This window comes from Neopsephotus bourkii, unplaced genomic scaffold, assembly GCF_033783945.1.
Source record: "Neopsephotus bourkii isolate Nb327-2 ecotype Australia unplaced genomic scaffold, CSIRO-AGI_Nbou_v1 NB_1558, whole genome shotgun sequence".
Taxonomy (NCBI): Eukaryota; Metazoa; Chordata; class Aves; order Psittaciformes; family Psittacidae; genus Neopsephotus; species Neopsephotus bourkii.
Window position 1 is genome coordinate 529,370 of NW_026902034.1, and position 22,714 is coordinate 552,083.

Below are 22,714 nucleotides of genomic sequence, written 5' to 3' on the forward strand. Positions count from 1 at the left end.
AAGTTGAGCTTAAATGACTTTCCTTACTCCACAGAGGAACTGTAGAAGACATGCAAGTAAAATCCCGTTTCCTAAGGCCGTAGGAGAGATTTAAATTAGACATAAGGAAAAAATTCTTCTCTGTGAGAGTGGTGAGCCACTGGCACAGGTTGCTCAGAGACGCTGTGGCTGCCCGTTCCCTGGCAGTGTTCAAGGTGACGCTGGACGGGGCTTGGAGCAACTTGGTCTAGTGGAAGGTGTCATAGAATAGTTAGGGTTGGAAAGGACCTTAAGATCAAGTTCCACCTCCCCTGCCATGAGCAGGGACACCTCACACTAAAGCAGGCCACCAAGGCTTTGTCCAACCTGGCCTTGAACACTGCCAGGGATGGAGCATTCACAACCTCCCTGGGCAACCCATTCCAGCACCTCACCACCCTCACAGTAAAGAACTTCTTCCTTATATCCAATCTAAACTTCCCCTGTTTTAGTTTTAACCCATTACCCCTTGTCCTGTCACTACAGTCCCTAATGAAGAGTCCATCCCAAGCATCCGTAGTGGAAGGTTCGAATTCGATGATCTTTCAGGTCCCTTCCAACCTAAACCATTCTATGATTCAGCTTATCTAACTAAGAGAGTGGGCTTTCTGTCCTTGCAGTATTGGCCTTCTTCATCACACACCATTTGTAGCTCAGGGGTCGTGTAAGCAGCAGCAGCCTCTTTTGCCACTGCCAAGCAGTTCAGTTCTCTGCACTGATTCAGCAATAAGTCAGATGGCAATGTAGTGCACGCATTATGGGGCAGATCAGGTCACTAGAACAGTCGTCTTTTTGACATCTCCACTTCAGCTCAACTTCACAACCTTAAAGCTATTCACTTAATGGAAGCTGGGTTTTGGGGAAGTGTGGGGGGGATGAGTACATAGTTTTGTACCATGAGGTTGTAGATGTAAATATTCTGGCTTTTAGAGCAAATTAACATTTTTAAACAGATTATTTCATATAATTTTTATGTTTTCATCTACATAAGACGGACAGTTTTGAAAGTCTTAACTTTACCCTTTTGGGGTAATAAAGTGAATTACAGCATTAGGAGGTCACTGAATTCAGTGTAGACCATTAATATAGTGACTTGCAGTGTTTTTCCCAGTGAATTTTGCATGTGTTTGCTGACAGTAATACTGAAAGACTGAAAATTTTTCATGTTGAAGAGCAGAATGTAACAATGATCCAAGCTTTAGCTCCTGCTTTGCCTTCGCCACCTTGTCCACTGGAAATTATTTATCTGATTCTGGGCTCTGTACCAGTCATGAGCTCAATTGATTTAGGTTAGTCTTGCAGGGTATGATCAGTCAAATGGATCCAGTTCAAAAGCTTAATTGCTTCCATCTCTTATGTGGCACCTACATTTTGCCTTGCATCCCTACCCGATTGGAGAGCGGCTGAATCTGGTTCTGTAAGATGACACAGGACAGCGAAACAATACATGAGTTTTGACTACCTTTAAGACGAATTGCATTAGGGAAGAAGTTAAACTAGAAGGCTGCAGGAAGAGGAGTGGGCCCTGTTTAGCAGGAGGTTGAGTTGCTCCAAGGGCCCTTCACGTCTTTGTGCAGCCAGTGCCCTTCCGGGCTCACCTGCTGACCATGTTTCATGTTGCAATGCCATGTTGTCCTTAGCTGGTTTCTTCACTTTATTGTCCATGTCACTGCCTAATCAGCTCCTGCTCTCATTTTTTCCTCCCAAGTCTTCCCTCGATTTCCCTTGATGGCTTTCAGCCATATGTTTTTTAGTAAACCTTAAATTTTGGGGGTTTGAGATGGGCAGTAACATTTTCTTGCACCTGCTCAGAAATCTCAACTCTTTCTCTCTGCTCCTTGACTCTTATACTTCACTCTAGTCCCAGTGTGCCCCAGTGCTTCTCCCCATCCCTTTTCCTAACACAATCTGTTGCCTCCTACTTTTCTTCCCCTTGCCTGGTTTTTAGCCTTGCCTTGTGTGCCCTGCTTCCAGATCAGGTTAACAGTCCTTTACCCAGTTGTCAATTTTCCACTGGTTTAACATCAGCCTTCCTTTCTAGCAGTAGTCTTCCTTTTAAGGTTTTTTCTCCCAAATTGCTCTTTCTTGGAGCTGGTCCTTGTCTTCTCTGCCATCTTTCCCTGTTTGGTGTCTGGAGGGGAGACGGTGTCCCTGAAGGAGAGGGACAAAGAAAAGTTCCTTGCTGGTGTGCTTGGAAGAGACCCAGCTTTGGTCTGAGCAATGAGAGCTGTGACTACAGAGAAAGCTATTCTCGGCCTTAGTTAGAGCATGTCCAGTGTGTAATCCCCAGGAAATTAAGCTGTGGGGAATGTGCAAGATGCATTTATTTCCAAGAGCTTTTAGCTTTCAGGAATGAAAAAAAGTTTTACCCCAGCCAAAAGAAAAAAAAAAAACCAGTTTTATCTTTTCCCCAGATTTTCAGATTTTTCTCCAGAGTTTTGAGTTGTTAGAGCTTTTACAAGGATTCACAGTTCATTGTGGCTAAACCTGCGGTAATATGTGATTTTTATTCTCCTAAACAGTGTTTTTTCTTTCACTAGAAGTTTTTATGGACATGGTGTGTGTGTATGAATATGTGCACTGAAACTGAGACAGCTAGCGTATGGATTGGTGAAGGCCTGACAAAGTTGTTAGCTATGTGAAAAAGATCCACTAACTGAGATCCTCATCGAAATGCACATTCGACAATGTAGAGGCTAGTTTGATTGGAGTTTCAGATGAAAGATAAGCCCATAAAGTGACTTTGAACCAGATGTTTAAAAATACTTTAAAATTTTGATAATTTGCATTTTTGTTTAAAAGTAATTTTGGGTGTAAAATGATGATGTGTTTTTCAAAGAAAATATTCCTGCTTGAAATATCAATCTTTAGGTGATATGATGCTCATATGTGTGAGATGAATACATACACATTTTGTGTTTGAAAGAGGAGTAAAAAGCACTGGGTTGTGATCCAGCTACTCAGATGTAATCCCAGCTGTCATTGATTCCTATGGTTTTATGGTAAGTCAGATCAATGCTTGCTGGTTGCACTCCTCATAAAAGTCTCACAGAAGTGCTGTGAGAAGAGTTATTACATATTTTACCATCTTCGAGGCACACTAATATGCATTTATATGTTAGTTTAATATTAAGTTTATCATTAGACTGAAATTGCTTTGTAAATGAAGGATGATGCTATCTCTGTCTCATACTTCTTTAAATATTCCTGGGATATCTTAAGAGTGTTTAACATACAGATCTTTCATTTGGAACAAGACATTTAACTACTATGTATACATCTGTTCTCTAGGCGTTATGAATTAATTTGATTAGGAACTTCCTCTGCCCAGAAGACAGAGATGATGATGGATCAATGGCACCCATACAGGGGGGCTGCAGATGCTGCAGAAGAGCACTCCATCAAGTTATGGCTGTGATTCATTCAGAGCCCAAATCTCTTACCTAAGTCTACATTTGTCGCTCTGCCTCCCTCTCTTTTTAAATTATTCCTTAGCACTATAGAGTGCAACTTGAATCAAAGTTCTCTTCTTTAATTTGTAGGTTTTGCATTGTGACAGTGCTTTTTATTTAGAAGATTCAGAGCAGTTAAGGGGAAACTCCCCATTGTTCCATGTATGTTTACAGCATGGAAGTTCAGGTATGCAGGTGCTTGGTAACTCAGCAGGTCCCCGGTTTTCAGAATCACCTCAGTCTGACAGTAGCTATCACAAAAAAGGTGTAGCCTTCCAGTCTCCTTGTTCCAAACTGCACATATCCCTTTCTTGGATTGACTGTAGTTGCTGGTGGGAATCCTTAAGCTGGCTTAGCTGCAGCTGGTGGGTGAGTAGCAGAGGGGCAGGAGGAAGGAAAGGTGAGTTAGTGGGCTTTGGCAGCAGCCTGCAGTCAGATGGGGTTAAGCCATCCATTAAACCATACCTCAAGCTGCAGTGTCTAGTGCCCTGCTCATTGGAGTGTGCTGCACTCCTTGCTGGAACACATACAGTGCTACAAGCTGGAGTGCGTAGTCTACTAAAAATGCACGTTTGAGTTACCTTTTGTAGTTTTTCATAATGCAGCTGCTTTCTCAGTGCACTGGGAGTAACCTAATGCACTTAATCGATGCAATTTCTCCAAATCCTGCTCATCAGAAACTGGTTAAACTAGTTTGCCTTTGGAACACTCTCCCCCCCTCCTGTTCCCTCTCCTGGATCCTGTCCCACTTTCTGTAAATCATCACCTTCCTGAGGCTGCTGAAACTTTTCCTCATACCAGCTAGGCTATGGTTTATATCATGAAACTTAAATCTTTACTTTCTCAAGCAGAGAGAGAAAGCTTTTTTTTTATTTGTGGAAGCTTTTCAAACCCTTTTTATCCATGTCTTTAAATTTCCCAAGCCCTTCATTCTGGCCACGTGCCACTTGCTGGAGTTCCTTCATGGTTAAGAAAACTGCACTCTCAGGCTGGGCAGTTTGCTGTTTGGGAGAGAAATGAGCAGTCATGATTGCCTGATCTTTCTCATATGTGGTGTACTTGAGGTTTCTGTTACTTATTATTTTCAGTCCCAACTGATTAACAGCAGAGCTCAGAATTTACAATCACAGTTTATTTTTCAGGCAAACCCAGCTCTATTTAAGATACTGTCTACAGTCAGTGAGCAGCAAGGGGGGTTTACTGTTGAAACCATTGCTCTCTGTTCCCCTGTATCAAACACTGAACTTAGTCCCCATGTGTAATTTAAATTCCAGTCTCATTTAAATTCCGGAAAAGTTCCTGAAACTGTATTTATCGAGTTTGGATATTCTGCTATTGCACTGAAATAAATCTTTGAAATGACACAAGTGTGATGCTGAATACAGGCAAAACTGTTAAGATAAAAAGAAGGTTGAATGCAAGTACCTAATCAGCACTATTGGTGAACAGGTTTAGGTTTTCTATTCAAAGAAATTCTATGGAGGATAATGTTGAGAGGAGGTAATTATTTTTACATAAAAATGTTTAATTAAAAAAAAAAAGAAAAATAGCACTTTTATCTGAGACTATACTGTCATTATAGCTAAAAGGGTAATACTGGAGCAGAGAAACAAATCACTCTTGGATACTTTTATAAACAGAAATGATGGTATTCAGAACGCAAATTGAAGGAAGAAATCTGAGCATTGCAGATATTTTTTAGGATTATATGGAACACTGGTGCCCAGCTTGCTTCTCACTGGGGGCAGGTTGCTTTGGAAATCCTTTTTGGCAAAAGTCACTGTTACAAAATGCTAACAGTTTTCGGCTCTGCTTCTTTTGTTATTTCAAATGAAGTAGTTCAAATAAAAGTAGTTTCTTTTATTATTTCAAATGAAGAATAAGAAGAGTTGGAAAAATTGTTACTGACCTGAAAGTTAATCTACTGGTGATTTGGTAACACCACACAGGACTAGCTGAGTAAAAGAGCAATGACCATAAAACATAGATTTCAGGGGTCACCAAACTCATGTGGGAAGTCAGTGGAAGAGATCAGGAGATGGTCATTTATTTATGGATGGCCATCCTTCAGGAGAGAAGAAAGTGCTGCAATGAAATCTCCAGTTCTTGCAGTAACTGTTACTTATACTCTTAATAGGAGGAAAGAAATTGCTGGCTAAATGAAGAGAATCAGCAAAGAGAAAACGCTCTGTATTTATCTTATTTACAATTAGAAACTCAATATAGAATCAGATTAGTCTTGTATTTTTTAGCAGTGTTTACGTTTTCTCTCCCCCCCATCCCCTTTGCTCCTATAAATCTTATTACTTGTGATTGTGATTACTAAAGATCCAATAGAGCCCTTGTACCTTTTTGCAAAACTGCAAGGATTTATTCTTGTTCTCTGGCTCATTTCCCAGGTTTCATCTACAAAGAATCCCCTACATTTCTGAGAGAGCTGCTCTGTTCTGTTTTCTCATCCTTCTGCAGTGTGCCAGTACAGCAGTAGCTGCTCTGTTACTCCTTAGAGATGGGGGCATCTGTTGCATATAACACTACAGATGATGGCTAATGCCCTGAAGAAGCACCCACCTATGGAAAATCCTGTCTTTGTTAGGTGGTGTGTTAGCATAGAGTTCCATACAGACAAGAAAACTTCCAAAGAGCTTTGGGAAGAAAACTGTTCAATAAATGCAGCATTTTTCATTTAGATAATACATTTTTAGTAAGTGCTAGTCTGCAAAACTGCACTAGTTTTAGGCATGTCAGTTATGAGGGTTTTGCAGTTTTAAGAATACGTAGACTTGATGTAGAAGTGATAAAGTTGCCTCTTTATTGGACCATTATTGTGAATAAAAGTTTTCTCTTGACACTTTAAATACCAGCACTTGGAAATTTTGGAAAGGTTATTCTGTAACATAAGCACTTTTGTAACAGATTAGTGTAGTGTTGAATCCCAGATGGAATCAAAGGAGCAAGCTGGTTTAAGCCTTTAACCAGCATGCAAGGGTATTTTGATGAAAATTAGTGCGATTCTCCCTTTGAAGCTGTGCATGTGCTATAAAGGAATGCTACAGATATTCCTTTAGGTATTGCTGGGCATTTATCTACCATTACTTATGTCAGATTTCTAACTTTCAAAAGTATGTGGTTATTTTTAATCAATGCTTTAATCAACTGCTGTCTGTTCTGTTTGATTTCTTAACCTTATTAGCAGAAATATTTCCTATCAATATTTACATTTGTGGCACTCATAATTAGGTAAGCGCTGGCAAATCTAAATCAATCTAAGCTAGTAATAACGTTTGAGTTGCTGCAAACTCAAGAAATTGTGTCAAGATTTGCACAATTATTTTTAAAGGCTATAAGGAAAGGATTTAAAATAATCTTTTGCATTATTACAGTTATGGTTGTTCTGCCACTTTGTACTAACGGCTTCAGCTCCAGATCTGGTTACTGGTCTCCTTTGCTCCCTTTCCTGAGTTCTGTGTTCCTGTCCTTGCTTCCAGAACATTGCCCAGTACTGTCTCACCAGTACACTGTTTTCATTTTCTGCTATGGTCTTTGCCCTTCTGTGTTTTTTTCCAGCCTTTCCTTTTATTCTTTCTCCACTGTCATCATCTTGTATGTATGTCAGGTAAGGAGCTCACTTACTAATGTACCAAGTAACATGCTTTTCCTGGAAGTACATACTTTCCAAAACAATTTAATGGCTCCTATTTCAGGATGAGTCCTTATGTGCTGTACCTACTGCAAGCGGCTCAGGACAGAAAATACACCAGGTTGGGAAATACACCAGGTTGTTTATATAAGATGAAATGCATAGATTGTCCTTGATTTGTTTGAAATGCAAATGACTGTATGCTTTGTCAAGAGAACCTGAGATATTCTTTGTTATTTTATTTCCCTTTTAGATGCACTCTATGTGCCAACAGCAGGGACAGCAAAGGAAGAAGCAGCTCAGGAAGAACCTGACTGCCTTGTGAAATATTTCAGTGTTATGTGGTGTAAGGCATCAAAGAAAAAGCACAAGAAGTGGGAAGGTGATGCTGTTCTTATTACAAAAGGAAAGTCAGTAATATTGAAAGATATGGAAGGCAAAGACATTGGAAGAGGTACTGTAGATTTGCATGCTTGTGTAAGTGAACAACTGGCTTAAAATTACTGTGCTTTGAATAGCAGAGACACAGCTGTCTAGATAATTTAAGAGTTCTCCATCCCACTGTCGACCAGAGGATATAAAAACAGCAAGGGTTTTTTGGGGGTAAGATGGCAAGAAAACTGTATTTTTTACATACAAGGCATATGCGTGGGGGAGGCTGGGGCAGGCTGAATAACATTATTCACAGAAACACCAAATGCTAGTCCAAGGAGAGAATCTGGAAATGAGCGGCTGTACTAATTCAGTGAGGATGCCAAATGAGGGCTGAGTAGTTCATTTTGGTTGCTCACATAATGCATCGGAGAAGGTATTAAAATTAGGGGAGAAATATATAGGTATGTTCGTTGTAGATATTCCAGTCAGTCGGTAGTATGGCAAGAGGAAATGTCAGAGGTTGGTTCTGTACTTTTCAGCCAGTCAAACAGCCAAAAATATTATCTTTGTCAGAAATACAAGCAAACAGCAACATTTTCAGTCCTAGCTGAAGTCAACTGTGCAGCAATTTTTAGTCTTGTAGTTTTAACAGCAGCTGCTGCTGTAAGACACAGTTTGGGTTGATATCAGAGTTAAAAATAAAACTTGCAAACTATAGGCTGCAGTCAACTTGAAGCAGTAATTTTTTACTGAAAGCAAAGCAAGAATTAACTCTGCTAACTGAGCCAAAGATATTTTGTAAGGGAGTAGGATTGGACAATGTTGGTGCAAAACATACTTTGATTAATTTTAGGGCTGAAATGGCTTCTTTGCTCTTTATTACAATCATGACATTGTGGGCCTTGTTAGGACCAGGCAGTTTTGATTTGCAAATGAGTCTGTGACTTAGAACTTAATTTGAATTTATTTCTAGCAAAGCAATATATGTACAGACTTGCTTGTTTTTGAAAAAGGCAGAGAGAAAGAGAGTAATGCCTGGAATGCATCAGCCACCACCCTGTTGTTCCTGTGTTTTTTTCAAGTCCTGTCTTCTTGAATTAGCACAAAACACAATAGAAAAATAAATATTCTGATTTTCACTAGTGAAAGTCTTTTGCTGTGTTTGATGGTATTCGAGGAGCACAATGATACCAATGTCATTGGGGCTAACTTGCTCATTCAGAGCTGCTTTCAATACTCACTGATTCTAAAAAAATTGTAAATTGACCATTTTAAGCAGCGTAAGTTTTCAGTTTCTGCAATTATTCTACAAGACCATTGAGTGAGAAGGAAAGTCTGGTAGCGGTACTTACCTTCAAAATTGTATTAAATACCAGGAAGTTTGCAGTGAATGTGAAAGAGCATCCGGGATTATTATTTTTAAATGGGAAGGAAAGGGCAAAGGAAGATTTTTAGTTTGTTTGTTTTTTTTTCCCTTAGGCATACCAGGGCTGGATCTAAGGAGGGGCATGGGAACCTGAAGCCAGCACAGGCTGTAGCTTGTTTCTGAGGCAGCAGAACATCTTGCTTTTCTCTCCTGTAAATGTCCGAATTCCCTAATAAAGTATTAAAAAGAATTTAGGAAGTGCTCTCTTGTAATTTGCTGTATGCTATAGAAGCAGTTATTTCTGGTGGCTGCATAAACACATTTGAGCTTGTAGGCTTGCTTTTCAACTTTCTTAAATTCCCATCTACTCTTAAAGCCCATTCTGTCTCAGAATTAGACTCTTCAGACCAGAATCTGAAGGACCCTGCACAGGGATATATACCTGTATTCAGTATGTGCAGCCTGAAGCTATGTGGAGGTAATAACAGAAAACAAAAATGCAAAGGAGAGGTCATAAATACTCTCTCCAGGCACTTTGGTTAGGAAGGCATGTGCATTCCTTTGTGTTCAGGCATCTTTAACTCCTTCCTGAGAGCAAGTGTTTTTCTTTCAAGTACCAAACAAGGTTTGCTGTGTGCTTTTTGAATACATTTTGAGATGGAGAAGAAAAATACCTCCTCTTCCATTGCTCTGAGAATGCCCACCTAATGGAGTCCCTCAGGGGACATATTAAAATGCGTCACCCCCCTTTAGGTTTTCAAATGAACAAACTGTTGAGCTGATTGATAAATCCTGGTAATAATCAGAGCATATATGTTTCAGAGTATGTGTAGAAGTAAAGATTTCAGATGCATATGAATACTTAATTATAAAAAGCTAAGTCAGAATTATTTTAAAAGTAGAATATTCTTTGTAGGTCAATAGCAAGAGGGGCTAGAGGTGTTCTTGTTGGGACATGAAAACAAAAGGGACCTAGAATGGTCATTCGTTTTGAGCCAGTTTAAGGTGAGCTGCCAGATTTTATGAGTCTGTTTTTTATAAATTCCCTTCAATAGGTATTTGACATCAGTAGAATTGATCGTGGATAACGATGACTGAATATTTACTGATATATTCTGCTATCTACTCAAATGTAGCTTTCCTTCCGTGAAGGAGGGAAAGACTTTGTGAGTTTGTATGTGTAATAATTCAAATGCTAAAGAATCGAATACCTGTTCATAGTTTTGATTTTCCTTCCTGTACATGAGTACTGGTGTTATGGAAGTAGTAATGGCTGTGTTGTCCTAATAGATACATTTTTGTATTCTTTTAGGTACTGGATATAAATCTAAAGACCTAGACAGTCTTGATGAAGGTCAAACACTGATGGTTGGAGGAAAAGAAATTGAAGTGATGGGTGCTATTTCAGCAGATGATTTCAGCAGCGGCAGATGTTTTCAGGCTGGAATAGGAACTCGTGGTGTAGTCCCAACTGCTTTATCTCAAACCAACATGAAACCATTCTGTAAACCATTCAAAAGTCTCTGTCAACCCAATACAAAAGAAAATACGCTCAAAGATTCTCAAAGCTGCAGACCTCGCCATGATCCAAATGCTCCAAGTAAGATTCAGGTTTTTAGGTTTCTTTAAGCATCCTCTGGCTCTCAACCAAAATTTTCATGTTCCCCAATGAACTACTGAAGTATTTCTGACATGAAGTACTAGTGTTTCTATCAATACCTTGTTAAGATTTTATCATGTGTGTTTCTAACAAGTTAAATACTCTGCACTGCATAAAGTTTCTCATAGTTGTTACAGGTGGCTGTAGATGCAAGTTAGAGTAGTTTCTGAGAGTTTTGCCAAGAAGAATTAGTTTATTGATCAGAGAAATAGTCCGACACATGCTAGAAGTTCTAGATGAGTTCCAGCTTCCTACTGGGGTCAGTGAAGCACTGACATATTATGGAAACAAAGTAATTACAGTGGAGGATCAATAATCATAGAATCACAGACTGGTTTGGGTTGAAAGGAACCTTAGAGATCATCCAGTTCCAACCCCCTGCCACGGACAGGGACACCTCCACTAGACCAGGTTGCTCAAAACCCTATCCAGCCTGGCCTTGAACACTTCCAGGGATGAGGCATCCACAGCTTCTCTGGGAAACCTGTGCTAGTGTCTCACCACTCTCAGTGAAGAATTTCTTCCTAGTATCTCATCTAATAAGTCTAAATATAGATAAATATTTATTTATTTATTTATCTATATTTATTTATTATAAATAAATAAGTCCTCTCAGTTTAAGGCCATTCCCACTTGTCCTGTCCCTACATGCCCTTGTAAGAAGCCCTTCTCCAGCTTTCTTGTAGATCCCGTTTAGGCACTGGAAGGTTACTATAAGCTCTCCCTGGAGCCTTCTCCTCCAGGCTGAACCACCACAACTCTCTCTCAAACTTATTATAGAAGTTAAGCCACATTCAAAGAACTCCTGACAGTGCCTGATCTTTCACAGCCAGAGAGTGTAACTACACCGCCCAATCTCAACCTGAAATGTTTTGGTTAATAATGCTGATTTACCATGTGCTGAAGAGCTATGAGAGTTCACAACTTGTATAGAAAAGGCTGGTTAAGTAGTTGTAGAAGAGGGATCCTGTAAACATTTGATAGCTGCAGGAAGTGGCGTTGCTTATGTAAACAAGAAATCCTCTTGTCTATCAGTTACAAACCATTTAGGAACTATATTCTGCTGGTGGCTTTATCTTTCAGATGTAAGGTAAAAATAGTTTAAATAAATGTTACAAAGCTGAACAATTTATATTTAAAAAGAATACAAGTATGTTCTCCATTGTTATATACCTCCATCCTACTTCTTACTTTGCATCTGGATACAAGGACTGGATAGTGGGACTTTTCAAAGCTGCTAACTGGCTACTATGTAAATAAACAGTGAAATCTTAAGCAAGTGGTAATTACTGATATCATTGGCCCTTTTGTAGAGCAGCTTTATTAACACCAGCTTCTGGTCTGGATTCAACCTGATTATTTTGTATCAAAGAATCTTCCTTCCTGCATCAGCTTTCTAACCTGAAACCTGGCAAAAAGCTGATACCTTCAACACTCAAATTAGCTTCTTTGCTGTTTCTCTGTTAAAGAGCTACGTTTTGTTCTAGCTGTCTCCTGTGTCTTGACTTTTGGGGAATTTGCGTACTTCCGGTGAGATTTAGAGCCCTCAACACATCAGTAGGTTGAACTCTCAGTCTGAGTTGCTTACACAGGAGAAGCTCATAGTTTATTTAACAGCTTCTTGTGTAACCTCTTTCAGAAGCTGTAGAGATATTTTACAAGACCAGGACCTTGGTATTTGAACTGTCAGAAGTTTTTATGTTAAGGTCTATGACTACAGTTGAATAAAATGCAGCTTCTTCAACATGGAAAGCCATTTATCCCTGTGCTCAGCAGAACAGAGCACAATTACAAAGATGTAAAGCCACATCTGTGAAATACGATTTCTAAGCTTTTGGTCTATTGCTCATCCAAGCCATGTTTCTTCCCCATCTCTGACATAGCTGGAAAATATGTCAGGAAAGTTATCTTTCTGTCACCACTGGCTTTTATATATATCTATATATCTATATATCTATCTTATCTACACATACATGCGATTTGATGTAATCCATCAGAATTCAGCCCTTCGTCAGTAGGAAAGCAAATCCCCTGAATGATACAGTCCTTCAACCAACTTATTCCCATGAGTAAATTATCAATATACCAGCAGTTATAAATTTCTTTCTCATTCTGTCCTCTGGCAATACAACTTTTCAGTGGAGATGTGTGGCATCAATATAGCAACCCAGGATTGACAGTGTCTAGCAAAAGGATGATGTTAGTTTGTAAACAAATTATAGCAAGCAAAACAGTACTTCATGCTCTCTTTGCCTCTGTATGTCTTCAAACCTGTCAACTTCATTTATGCATGCACTGTGGCAGCCTTTGTCAGCTTACTCTCAGTCCTTTCCTATTTTTTCTAAACAAATTGTTGTCTTTTTGTCATCTCTGTTTCTCAGGCAGAGAAGTCTTTCTCGGCAGCTGCAAGAATATCCTCTTGAAATGTACTGTCTAGAATTTATGTAGGTCATTGTTGCATGTTTTTTCTTAAACTTTCAATTCAGAAGCCTTTTAGAACTTCTCATTTGACTCTGTGCATTCAAAGTCATCATGCATTTATTAGGTAGGTGGTTTCACATAATCATAAAAAAAACCCCAGATTTCTCAGTTGGTCACCTTTACCTTTGAGAAAAGTAAAAACTGGAAAAATTCTATTAAAAGATTTTTTTTGTTTAGAAGTCTTAGCTAAATGTTTTGTTGGTAAATACATTTTCTGCCTGGGAATAATCAGTTTATTAAATGGTATTTTAACAGTCATTAGATCATTGACTTTATTCTGTATCTAAGTTAGAGAAATAATGCCCTTTGCTAACAGACTAAAAATAACATTTTTGTGCAATACTTGCATATGTTTTGAACTTCAAGATGCTCTAGTTATGCCAAAACCAAATGGAAGTCATCAGTGGATGTTCAATAATGCTGGTTTACCCGTGGTGGATGTAGTTGTAGATCCTTACATTTCAAATAATCTCCGACCACATCAGAAAGAAGGAATTATATTCCTATATGAATGTGTAATGGGAATGAGGTAAGACAGTAATTATCCTTTTGGCTTTCAATACCTGTAATATTTTCATGCCTGTGTTCAAAATTAGACAATTTGAATGGGAAGATTTGAGCATTTGTTTAATTAATTAATTAATTTTGCTAATTTCCCCCTCAGCAAAGGTTGCACAAGTTTTTTGTGACTTGTATGTAATATCCTGCTTACTACAGCTTTCCCAGATGTGATGAGAAACTAGTGCACCAGAAGATCTGTTGGGTCTACTGCAAATACCAAGTCTTGTAAACATGGATACAGTCTAACCCATGTTAAAGAGCACTGCTTTCTGGGATTTATAATTCATATAGTTCATAATTATTAATATAATTTATAATCCAGGTATTTAGAATAAAAAAACTGTTATACCAACCTGTTGAAAAAAATAAAGTACTATTTAGTGTTTTCTCAAATCATAGATATCTGAAGTTATAAAAAGTTTTAAAAATATTAGAAAATAATTTTAATTCTAAAAGCGGATTTAGGCTGTTTGGTTGTGGAGTACTAATGCATTGATCTAGAAAGTGAGGAGTTTTACTCTAAGGTTTTGCGGTATATCTAAAATAAGATCTACAGTAAGGCATATTAAGTATAAATAGGTTATTTATACTTCAGAAGACAACCACAAGAAGCAATTCCTTAAAACAGTTGTAAATAATTATAGCTATGTCTTTTAAAATGTTACCACCACTCAATTATACCTTACAGAGTCAGTGGAAGATTTGGAGCTATTCTTGCTGATGAAATGGGCCTAGGAAAAACATTGCAATGCATTGCACTTGCCTGGACTCTTCTGCGTCAAGGGGTCTATGGATGCAGACCTGTAGTAAAGCGAGTGCTAATTGTCACCCCTGGGAGTCTGGTAAAAAACTGGAAAAAAGAATTTCAGAAATGGTTGGGAAGTGAAAGGATCAAAGTCTTTACAGTTGATCAGGTAAGATTTATTTCCAAAAGGGGTTTAGGTCAGATTTGGCTTAGAGTATAGGACTTGTGACTTTTTTATCCTCTGTTTTATTTTCTTTTATCCAGAGTCCAAAATCGTAATACATGATTAATATTTATTTGTAATACTTTATTTCTCGTTCAGGTTATTGCCCATATGGGCATTTAGCTGTCAGTAACCAGATCATACCTAAACTCACCTGCCTGTGTAGCATATGTCTGTCTTACCTTTTCTCAGGTTTCCTGTTTGAAGATCATAGAATAGGTAGGGTTGGAAAGGACCTTAAGATCACCTAGTTCGAACCCTGCTGCCATGGGCAGGGACACCTCACACTAAACCATGTTACCCAAGGCTCTGTCCAACCTGGCCTTGAACACCTCCAGGGATGGAGCATTCACAACTTCCTTGGGCAACCCATTCCAGTGCCTCACCACCCTCACAGTAAAGAACTTCTTCCTTATATCCAATCTAAACTTCCCCTGTTTAAGTTTTAACCCATTACCCCTTGTCCTGTCACTACAGTCCCTAATTAAAAGTCCCGCCCCAGCATCTCCATAGACCCCTTTCAGATACTGGAAGGCTGCTATGAGGTCTCCACGCAGCCTTCTCTTTTCCAGGCTGAACAGCCCCAACTTTCTCAGCCTGTCTTCATACGGGAGGTGCTCCAATCCCCTGATCATCCTCATGGCCCTCCTCTGGACTTGTTCCAACAGTTCCATATCCTTTTTATGTCGAGGACACCAGAACTGCACACTATACTCCAAGTGAGGTCTCATGAGAGCAGAATAAAGGGGCAGGATCACCTCCTTGGACCTGCTGGTCACACTCCTTTTGATGCAGCCCAGGATACGGGTGGCTCTGTGGGCTGCAAGCACACACTGCCAGCTCACATTCATTTTGTGATCGACCGACACCCCCAAGTCCTTCTCCGCAGGGCTGCTCTGAATCTCTTCTCTGCCCAGCCTGTAGCTGTGTCTGGGATTGCTCCGACCCAGGGGTAGGACCTTGCACTTGGCATGGTTAAACTTCATGAGGTTGGCATCAGCCCACCTCACAAGTGTGTCAAGGTCCCTCTGGATGGCATTCCTTCCCTCCAGTGTATCAACTGAACCACACAGCTTGGTGTCATCGGCAAAAGATGTAAAAGGTCACACACTCTTCCTTGTGCCTCTTGGGTTTAAGGAGCTTTCTGTTGACTATCAAAGTGCACAACTTCCCTGCTTTCTGTACCAGAATATCTACCTTGGCTGACATGTACTCTGTTTCTATGGTAGTCACTTTTCTTCTGTACTGAAAATTGTTCCTCTTTATTTTGGTTGTCTGTTTCAGGTTACTTTGGAAGGTTATTCCCTTTACTGTCCCTGTCAAGAATCAGGTTTCTCTAGGGATGATTGAAAGTCTCATGAGTTACCAAGCCTAGAGTCTCAGTGTTAGATCTGTAAATATCTCTCATCTCTAGAAGAATGCAGACAAGTGTAAATCTTCATAAAGAAGTGGATGATGCTGATCCCTGTCCCCTTCTGTAGTGGAGCTGTTGCCACTGGTAATGACACTACCAAGTGCCTGCAGTGCCTGCATGAATCCTGTGTGCTGACAAAGTATTTAATCTTTTAATTTCCTTGGTATACCTTTAGGGTCTTGCCTTTGTTTTTGAAACACAAAACTCTCTCTGTCCCTTATTACAAAGATAAAAAGTTATACCACAGACTCTGCACTTCAGTGACCTTTATTGACCACGTCAGGCAGGAAAGCACATCTGGCCAAGTAAAAGACAAAGGAGTTAAAGGAGTGAGGCTATAGCATCACTGACTGAGGGCTTGGCTTTCTCTGGAAGAGAGCAACACCTTGCTCTGATTATCCAATATGTGTTTCTTGCCATGTACATTTTCCCATTAAGCACGGCTCAATGTCTCAGTCAGAGGGTTGGGTACCCTCAGGAGCAGCATTCTTGAAGCTGTGAACAGGAAACTTGTTCATGCCTACATTAATGTTTCTGAAGCTTTCAGAATCAATCTCTGTTTTTTATAATTTACCATCCAGTACTTCTTTTCCTGAGACTTCTGGTCCCCATGTCCGTATGAAGCAGGGATTCGTAGCAGAAAAGGGAGAGAAAGTTGTTTAGTAAACTGTGTACATTCAGCAGTCTGCTGTACCCCTACTTTTCTCTTGGTCCTGTATATTTGAATTATGCCAGTGGGAAAAAGGGGAGAAATTATAGTATCTGCATTGTTGCTTGCAACAAAGATAAAGATATTTGTTTTCCAAAGTTATTTTTTAATCTAACAGTTCCATACAAGTTGTTTGAAGAAACAAATTGTACTTCATTCTAAAGATTACCTAATTCTTACATCAACCAGATTCTCTTTTAGTTTCTTGCATTATTCTTACTTGCTTTGTGGAATAGTGAATATTTTAGATGAAATGGAAGTTTTCAAACTATTTTTGAACTGTTCTGTAGGGTGTACAAAATTTTGTAAGAATGATTATTTCTTTAAATTCCACTCATTATTGTCACACCTTTGAAACTACTGAACCTACTCCTCTTCCACTGAGGACAATCCCCATGTAAAGGGATTGCATCATCTTTGCATCACCTGCTTTTTTTAGTCACTTGTTTCAAGGTGTCAGAGTGAAGCTAACTGACTTGTCAGGAACTGTAATGTAATATAGGTTAGGATAAGAAATATGGAAGTTTCTAAAAGAAATGGATACAAGGCAAAATATAATAGGACAACATTTTTACCTGAAGAGGTAGTTAGAAATAATTGAATGTTTTCTTGCAGTTTTAGTGAACAGTGTTGGAAGGGGAAAACCTGATTTTGCTGACAGTTACTATGCCCAAAATGACAGTGGCTTTCATTTTCTTATAACTTAGATAACTTTAATATTCTTACTCATCTTGTTGGAGCCATTTAGATTGAGGACACTCAGCAGCTTTTAAGATTGTGTTCCCAAATAGCAAGGAATACATTGTCATGCAAAAAGGAGACACAATATGACTTGCCTGGGGTATAATGAGGTATTTCAAAATAATTTACTGTCTATCTTGTCTGGAAAAACAGCAATTACCATACTGTTATTTCTCCAGTATAACTTAAAAGGAAGAGGTTGTCTCAAAGGCTTTTTCTATTCTTGGCTGTGAGGAATACATTCAAAGAACTGTCAGACTTTTAAACATGTGTGAGGCATGTTTTCCTCACTTTCACACTGAAACACCATAAACTGATCCTAACCCTTCAGTAATGGACTCTTTGAAAAAACAGGACATTATCTGCTTTTGAAATGCGATTACAGTTTACTTCTGTTAAAACACAAATGTCACACAGAGGGCATTACTTTTAAAATGAAGGTGTCCCCACAAAGGTTGCATTTAGGTCTTGTTAATCCATGTTATCAGCATTTGAGATGTGTTTGAGAGAATAACTTCTCTATCTATTTGGAGAGTATCACTTCTACCAGGGTTGTTTTGGTTGGGTTTCCAAGTCAAGATATGTGGAGAATTAATTAATTATTTACATTGCTTCATGATTCAGCTTCTCTTTTTTTTTCTCTAATTTACACTTCACCAGCTACATTGGATTTGGACTAGTGCAAAGAAAGGTCTGTTTGAAGAGTAAGTCTGGGACGTTACAGAGCTCTAATGCTGATTGACAATTGCTCCATATGTGGCTCCAGGCAGCTCACTTAAACCTGTCAAGTCACTTTGGGTAATTGTGAAAATGGAAGCTATAATACATACATATCTTGCAGCAAGCTAAGAGGATGAATTAATTACTTGAAATTAGCTTGTAAATTTATTTTAATTTTTAGTCCCTCATCTACTGCTGTTGTTATATACAGCAAGGCATGTATTATGTTTAGCTGCAGGAAGCTTATAATACACCAGGACTCTCCTGATTTTTTAATCAGGTTCAAACAGTCCAGAAGAGTTGATGATTTACCAGGGGAGGGATGTTGGAGGCCGTTCCCCAGTGGCTCAGAGCTTTCCCTGTAGTCTCATCTCACAGCCCAAAAGTGTAGGAAGACAATTTCTGGGCACCTTGTGATGCTTAACCATCCCAAGAGAAGGTCAGAAAGGCATCGCCTCTGTCTTCAAGACTGCAATGTGGAGCCTGAATACTGGCAAGGACAACACTGGGTGTTGCCTACAGTGCTTCTCTGTGTCTGTGTTCCTGTGTCGGGAAATTCCCAGCTCCTATTTTGAAAACAGCAGTAAAAAATATGGCCAGAAAACAGGCACTTAACTACAGTCTTGGAAGCAACAGGAATGTTCGGGTCCAGCCCAGACACCTAGGGAAATAGGTGCATGCCCTTGTTACTTGGTTTCTCACTACTCCTTGCTTCCTCTGACATGTGCTGGGCCTCTTCATGAGCATGTGGGAACTGATCTACCACAAGGTACTTTGTGAGATTAATGTGCCAGATTCGGCCCATAGATTCATCTGAATCACTTACTAGGAGGCTCTACGGGTTGTGATAATTAAGTGGTGCTGCTTTTACAGTGTATTACACCATCTGCTCCAGACTTAGTTGTCTGTGTTTGGTAAGTGATCTTGTTTGGAAATAAAAATACCTTCTGAGGCTCTAGCTTGATTTGCTTTCACAATTAAAGAGGTCCTTCAGCTTGTCAGCTGCACTTACAACCTGCTTTGTTAGTGAATACTGTTAGGAAATAGGAGTATGCAGGGAATTAATGTCTGGAGCCAAGGTGAGAGACATGCCTGGAGTAGATTTTTCAGTTTTTACACATAATAGCAATCCTGGTACCTTCACAAGTCTGCACTGAAATGTAGTTATTGCTAGGAAGCCTTTTTGGAAGAGGTTCCCTGTCACATTACAGTGACTTTTTATTCAGTGTGTTTATTTCCTTTAATAGGTATCAGAAGTCTTGATATCTGTTAAAGGAAAAGGATTTGAAGGGTATATAAGAGTGGAGGGGCTCACAGACATTTTCTGACGAGTAATGCAGGGTTTAGAAATCAATTGCATTTTTTTACTGGAAGACAGACATGTTTTCTGGGGCTGGTTATGAGCTCTTATTTTCTGAATCCCAGGCTGCCCTTACCTGTTAGCCAACCCATCAGTATTAAGGGTTTGTAACAAAGTTGATCATAGAATCATCATAGAACACCAGGTTGGAAGGGACCTCAAGGATCATCTGGTCCAACCTTTCTTGGCAAAAGCACGGTCTAGACAAGGTGGCCCAGCACCCTGCCCAGCAGAATCTTAAAATATTGGGGAATCCACCACTTCCCTGGGAGATTATTCCAGTGGATGATTGTTCTCATTGTGAAAAATTGTCCACGTGTCCCACTGGAATCTCCCCAGCAGTAATTTGTGCTTATTATTCTTCATCTTTTCCATGTGTCTTGTAAAAGGAGTCTGCATCTTCTTTGTAGCCACTCTTTAACTATTGGATCACAATGATAAGGTCTCCCCTGAGCCTTCTTTTTTTAATGCTGAACAAACCCTTTTTTTTCTCTCAGTGTTTCCTCATATGCAGGCTTCCCAGTCCTTTGGCCACTTTTGTGGCCCTCCTCTGCACCCTCTCCAGCTTGTCCCCACCTTTTTTTGCATAGTGGGGACCAGCACTGAACAGTGTTCCAGGTGTGGTCTGGCAAGTGCCGAGTAGAGCTGGATGATGACTTCTTTATCTCTACTGGTGATGCCCTTATTGATGTAACCCAGCATCCTGTTGGCTTTGTTTGCTACAGCAGCACACTGCTCACACATATTGAGCTTGTTCTCCACCAGGACTCCCACGTTTCTTTCCACAGAGCTGCGCCACAGCTCGGTAGATCCCAGCCTGTGCTGTACTCCTGGATTTATGTTTCCCCAGGTTCAAGACTTTACACTTTTCTTTCTTGAGCTTCATAAGGTTTTTGTTAGACAACTCTTTCAGCCTATGCAGATATTCCTGTGGGGTAGCTCTCCCTTCCAAAGTGTCCTCTTCCCCACCCAGTTTAGTATCATCAGGCAACTTCATCAGGGTACACTTGATCCCATCATCCAGATCATTTACAAAGACACTGAACTGTGCTGCGGCCATCATCGGTCCTTGGGGGACCCCACTGGTGACAGGTCACCAGTTTGAACAGGAGCTATTCACTACCACCCTCTGGGTGCTGCTAGTCAGCCAGTTCCCCACGCACCACTCAGACCAATTGTCTGGACTGTAACACAGCAGTCTCTCAAGGAGGCTGTGAGAAACTGTATGGAAAGACTTGGAGAATTCCAGGCAATGTTCAATGCTCGCCCTACATCAACCCAGCAGGTTACTGTGTCACAGAAGGTGATCAGGTTGGTCAAGCACAATTTGCCCCTGGTGAATCCGTGCTGGCTTTTCCCAGTCACGTGCTTCCTTTGACCTGTGATAGATGGCCCCCAACAGGATTCATTCCATGACTTTCCCAGGGACTGAAGTAAGACTGATGGGCCTGTAATTTCCAGGATCCTCCTTTTAAGCTCTTCTTGTGAATGGGGGTGACATGAGCCTTCTTCCAGTCTTCTAGGACGTCCCCTGATCTCCAGGACTTCTCAAAGATTGTGCAGAGTGCCCTCACAGCAAGGTCAGCAGCTCTCTGAGCTCCCTCAGGTGGATGACATCAGGGCCCATCAGTCTGCAGAGGCCGTGCTCCTGTAGCAGTTCACATACCAACTCTTCCTTCAGTGACAGTGGGTCTGTGTTTGCATTAACCTGGACTTTTGTTCCCAAGGCCTGGGGCCCAACAGTGCGGGTAAGGACAGAGGTGAAGAAAGCATTGAGAACCTCTGCCTTTTCAGCACTGCTGGTGACTAACTCCCCTCTCCTGTTTAACAGCAGGTGAGTATTTTCCTTGTGTTTCTGCTTGTTGTTTACATACCTGAAGAACCCTTCCTTGTAATTTTTGATGTATCTGGTCCATATCAGTTGAGCTTTTGCTTTTCTAACTGCATCTCTGCACAACCTGGGAAAGCCCTTGTAGTTATCAATGGCTATTTGTCTGCTTTTCCATCTCTGATTTTCTTCTCTGAGCCAATTTAGAAGCTCGTAGTAAAGGTAAGGGGGTCTCTTGCTCTTGCTACTTCCTTTACCTTTAAAAGCGATGAACTGGTTTTGTGCTTCCAGGAGAGCATTCTTCAAAAACTCCCAGCACTTGCTAGCTCCTTTGTCCTCCATGGAAGTTCCCCATGGAATCTTTCCCACCTGAGCTCTGAGCAAGCTGAAGTTTGCTTTTCTAAAATTTAAAACTTAAAACCTATTCATCAGGTTCAATAATATTCATATCATATTCAATAACATTCCATTCAAAGCTACAAGGGGAATTTTGGTAGAATGTAGTAGCTTCCTAATGGACCACATCACTGCAACTTGCAGATTGAGATCCCAGCGTGAGTGTACAGGTAACTACTTATGCCGCTTTGTTATCTTGGCTTTAATTACTCATTTGAAGCTTACCTAAATGCTGGGACTGGGAAGCTGTTACAGGGAGCCTGTGCTTTTCACCATCACACTAACTTGTCTCAGAGGATTTGAAGGCCTAAAAGAGTAATAAATTTCTTTTAATGAGGTGGTAAAACTCTAAACTGCTGTATCAGATCCCGTATTTCCTTTGCAGATTAGGGAAGAATCAATAATCCAAACTCATGAAGGAGACAGTAAATGTCTTGTGTCATGCTAGAAAAAAAATCTGTAGACACTGGATGATTAAGGAATATAATGAGTGACCTCCAAAGAAATAGTTCTATGGTATATTTTCTTTTATGCCTGCAGGACCACAAAGTAGAAGAATTCATTGCTTCTCCACTTTATTCAGTTATGATAATCAGTTATGAGATGCTACTGCGATCTTTGGATCAAATTCAGGCTATAGAATTTAACCTCCTAATCTGTGATGAAGGACATCGTCTGAAAAATAGCTCTATTAAGACAACTACAGTCCTCACTAGTCTGTCTTGTGAAAGGAGAATTATCCTTACTGGTTTGTGTCTTTGCTTACTTTTAATATTTCACTATGTTAATACTGCTAGGTTGCTGTAAAGGAAAAATATACTGTAAGTATGACAGAGGCATGGTGTAATTTTTGGCAATGGATATTAAATGTAGAAGTCTTGAGTCTTGTAACACAAGTTATTTCCAATTTTTTTAAATAAATGCAAAATTTGCCTATCTTCAGGAAAGGAGCCTGGGAACTTCTGCAAGGGAATCAGGACTGCATACACTCATTGCTTTCATTTATAGTTACGTAATAAAATCGA

At 39.9% G+C, this 22,714-nt stretch overlaps 1 protein-coding gene across 2 annotated transcripts in view; it reads left to right on the plus strand.

The window, feature by feature from the left end:
- The window catches only part of RAD54B (RAD54 homolog B), a 74,138-nt gene that overhangs the window by 36,376 nt on the left and 15,048 nt on the right, over positions 1 to 22,714 (plus strand). Inside the window, exons 1-6 of one of the 2 annotated variants that reach the window (XM_061371067.1) lie at positions 7,228 to 7,248; positions 7,364 to 7,564; positions 10,164 to 10,451; positions 13,359 to 13,521; positions 14,242 to 14,467; positions 22,230 to 22,437. In XM_061371067.1, coding sequence (XP_061227051.1) covers positions 7,450 to 7,564; positions 10,164 to 10,451; positions 13,359 to 13,521; positions 14,242 to 14,467; positions 22,230 to 22,437 — 1,000 coding nt within the window. In that variant the 5' untranslated portion in view covers positions 7,228 to 7,248; positions 7,364 to 7,449. Of the gene's footprint in view, positions 1 to 7,227; positions 7,249 to 7,363; positions 7,565 to 10,163; positions 10,452 to 13,358; positions 13,522 to 14,241; positions 14,468 to 22,229; positions 22,438 to 22,714 lie in introns of those variants that run through there. The other variant, XM_061371065.1, reaches the window with a different exon arrangement.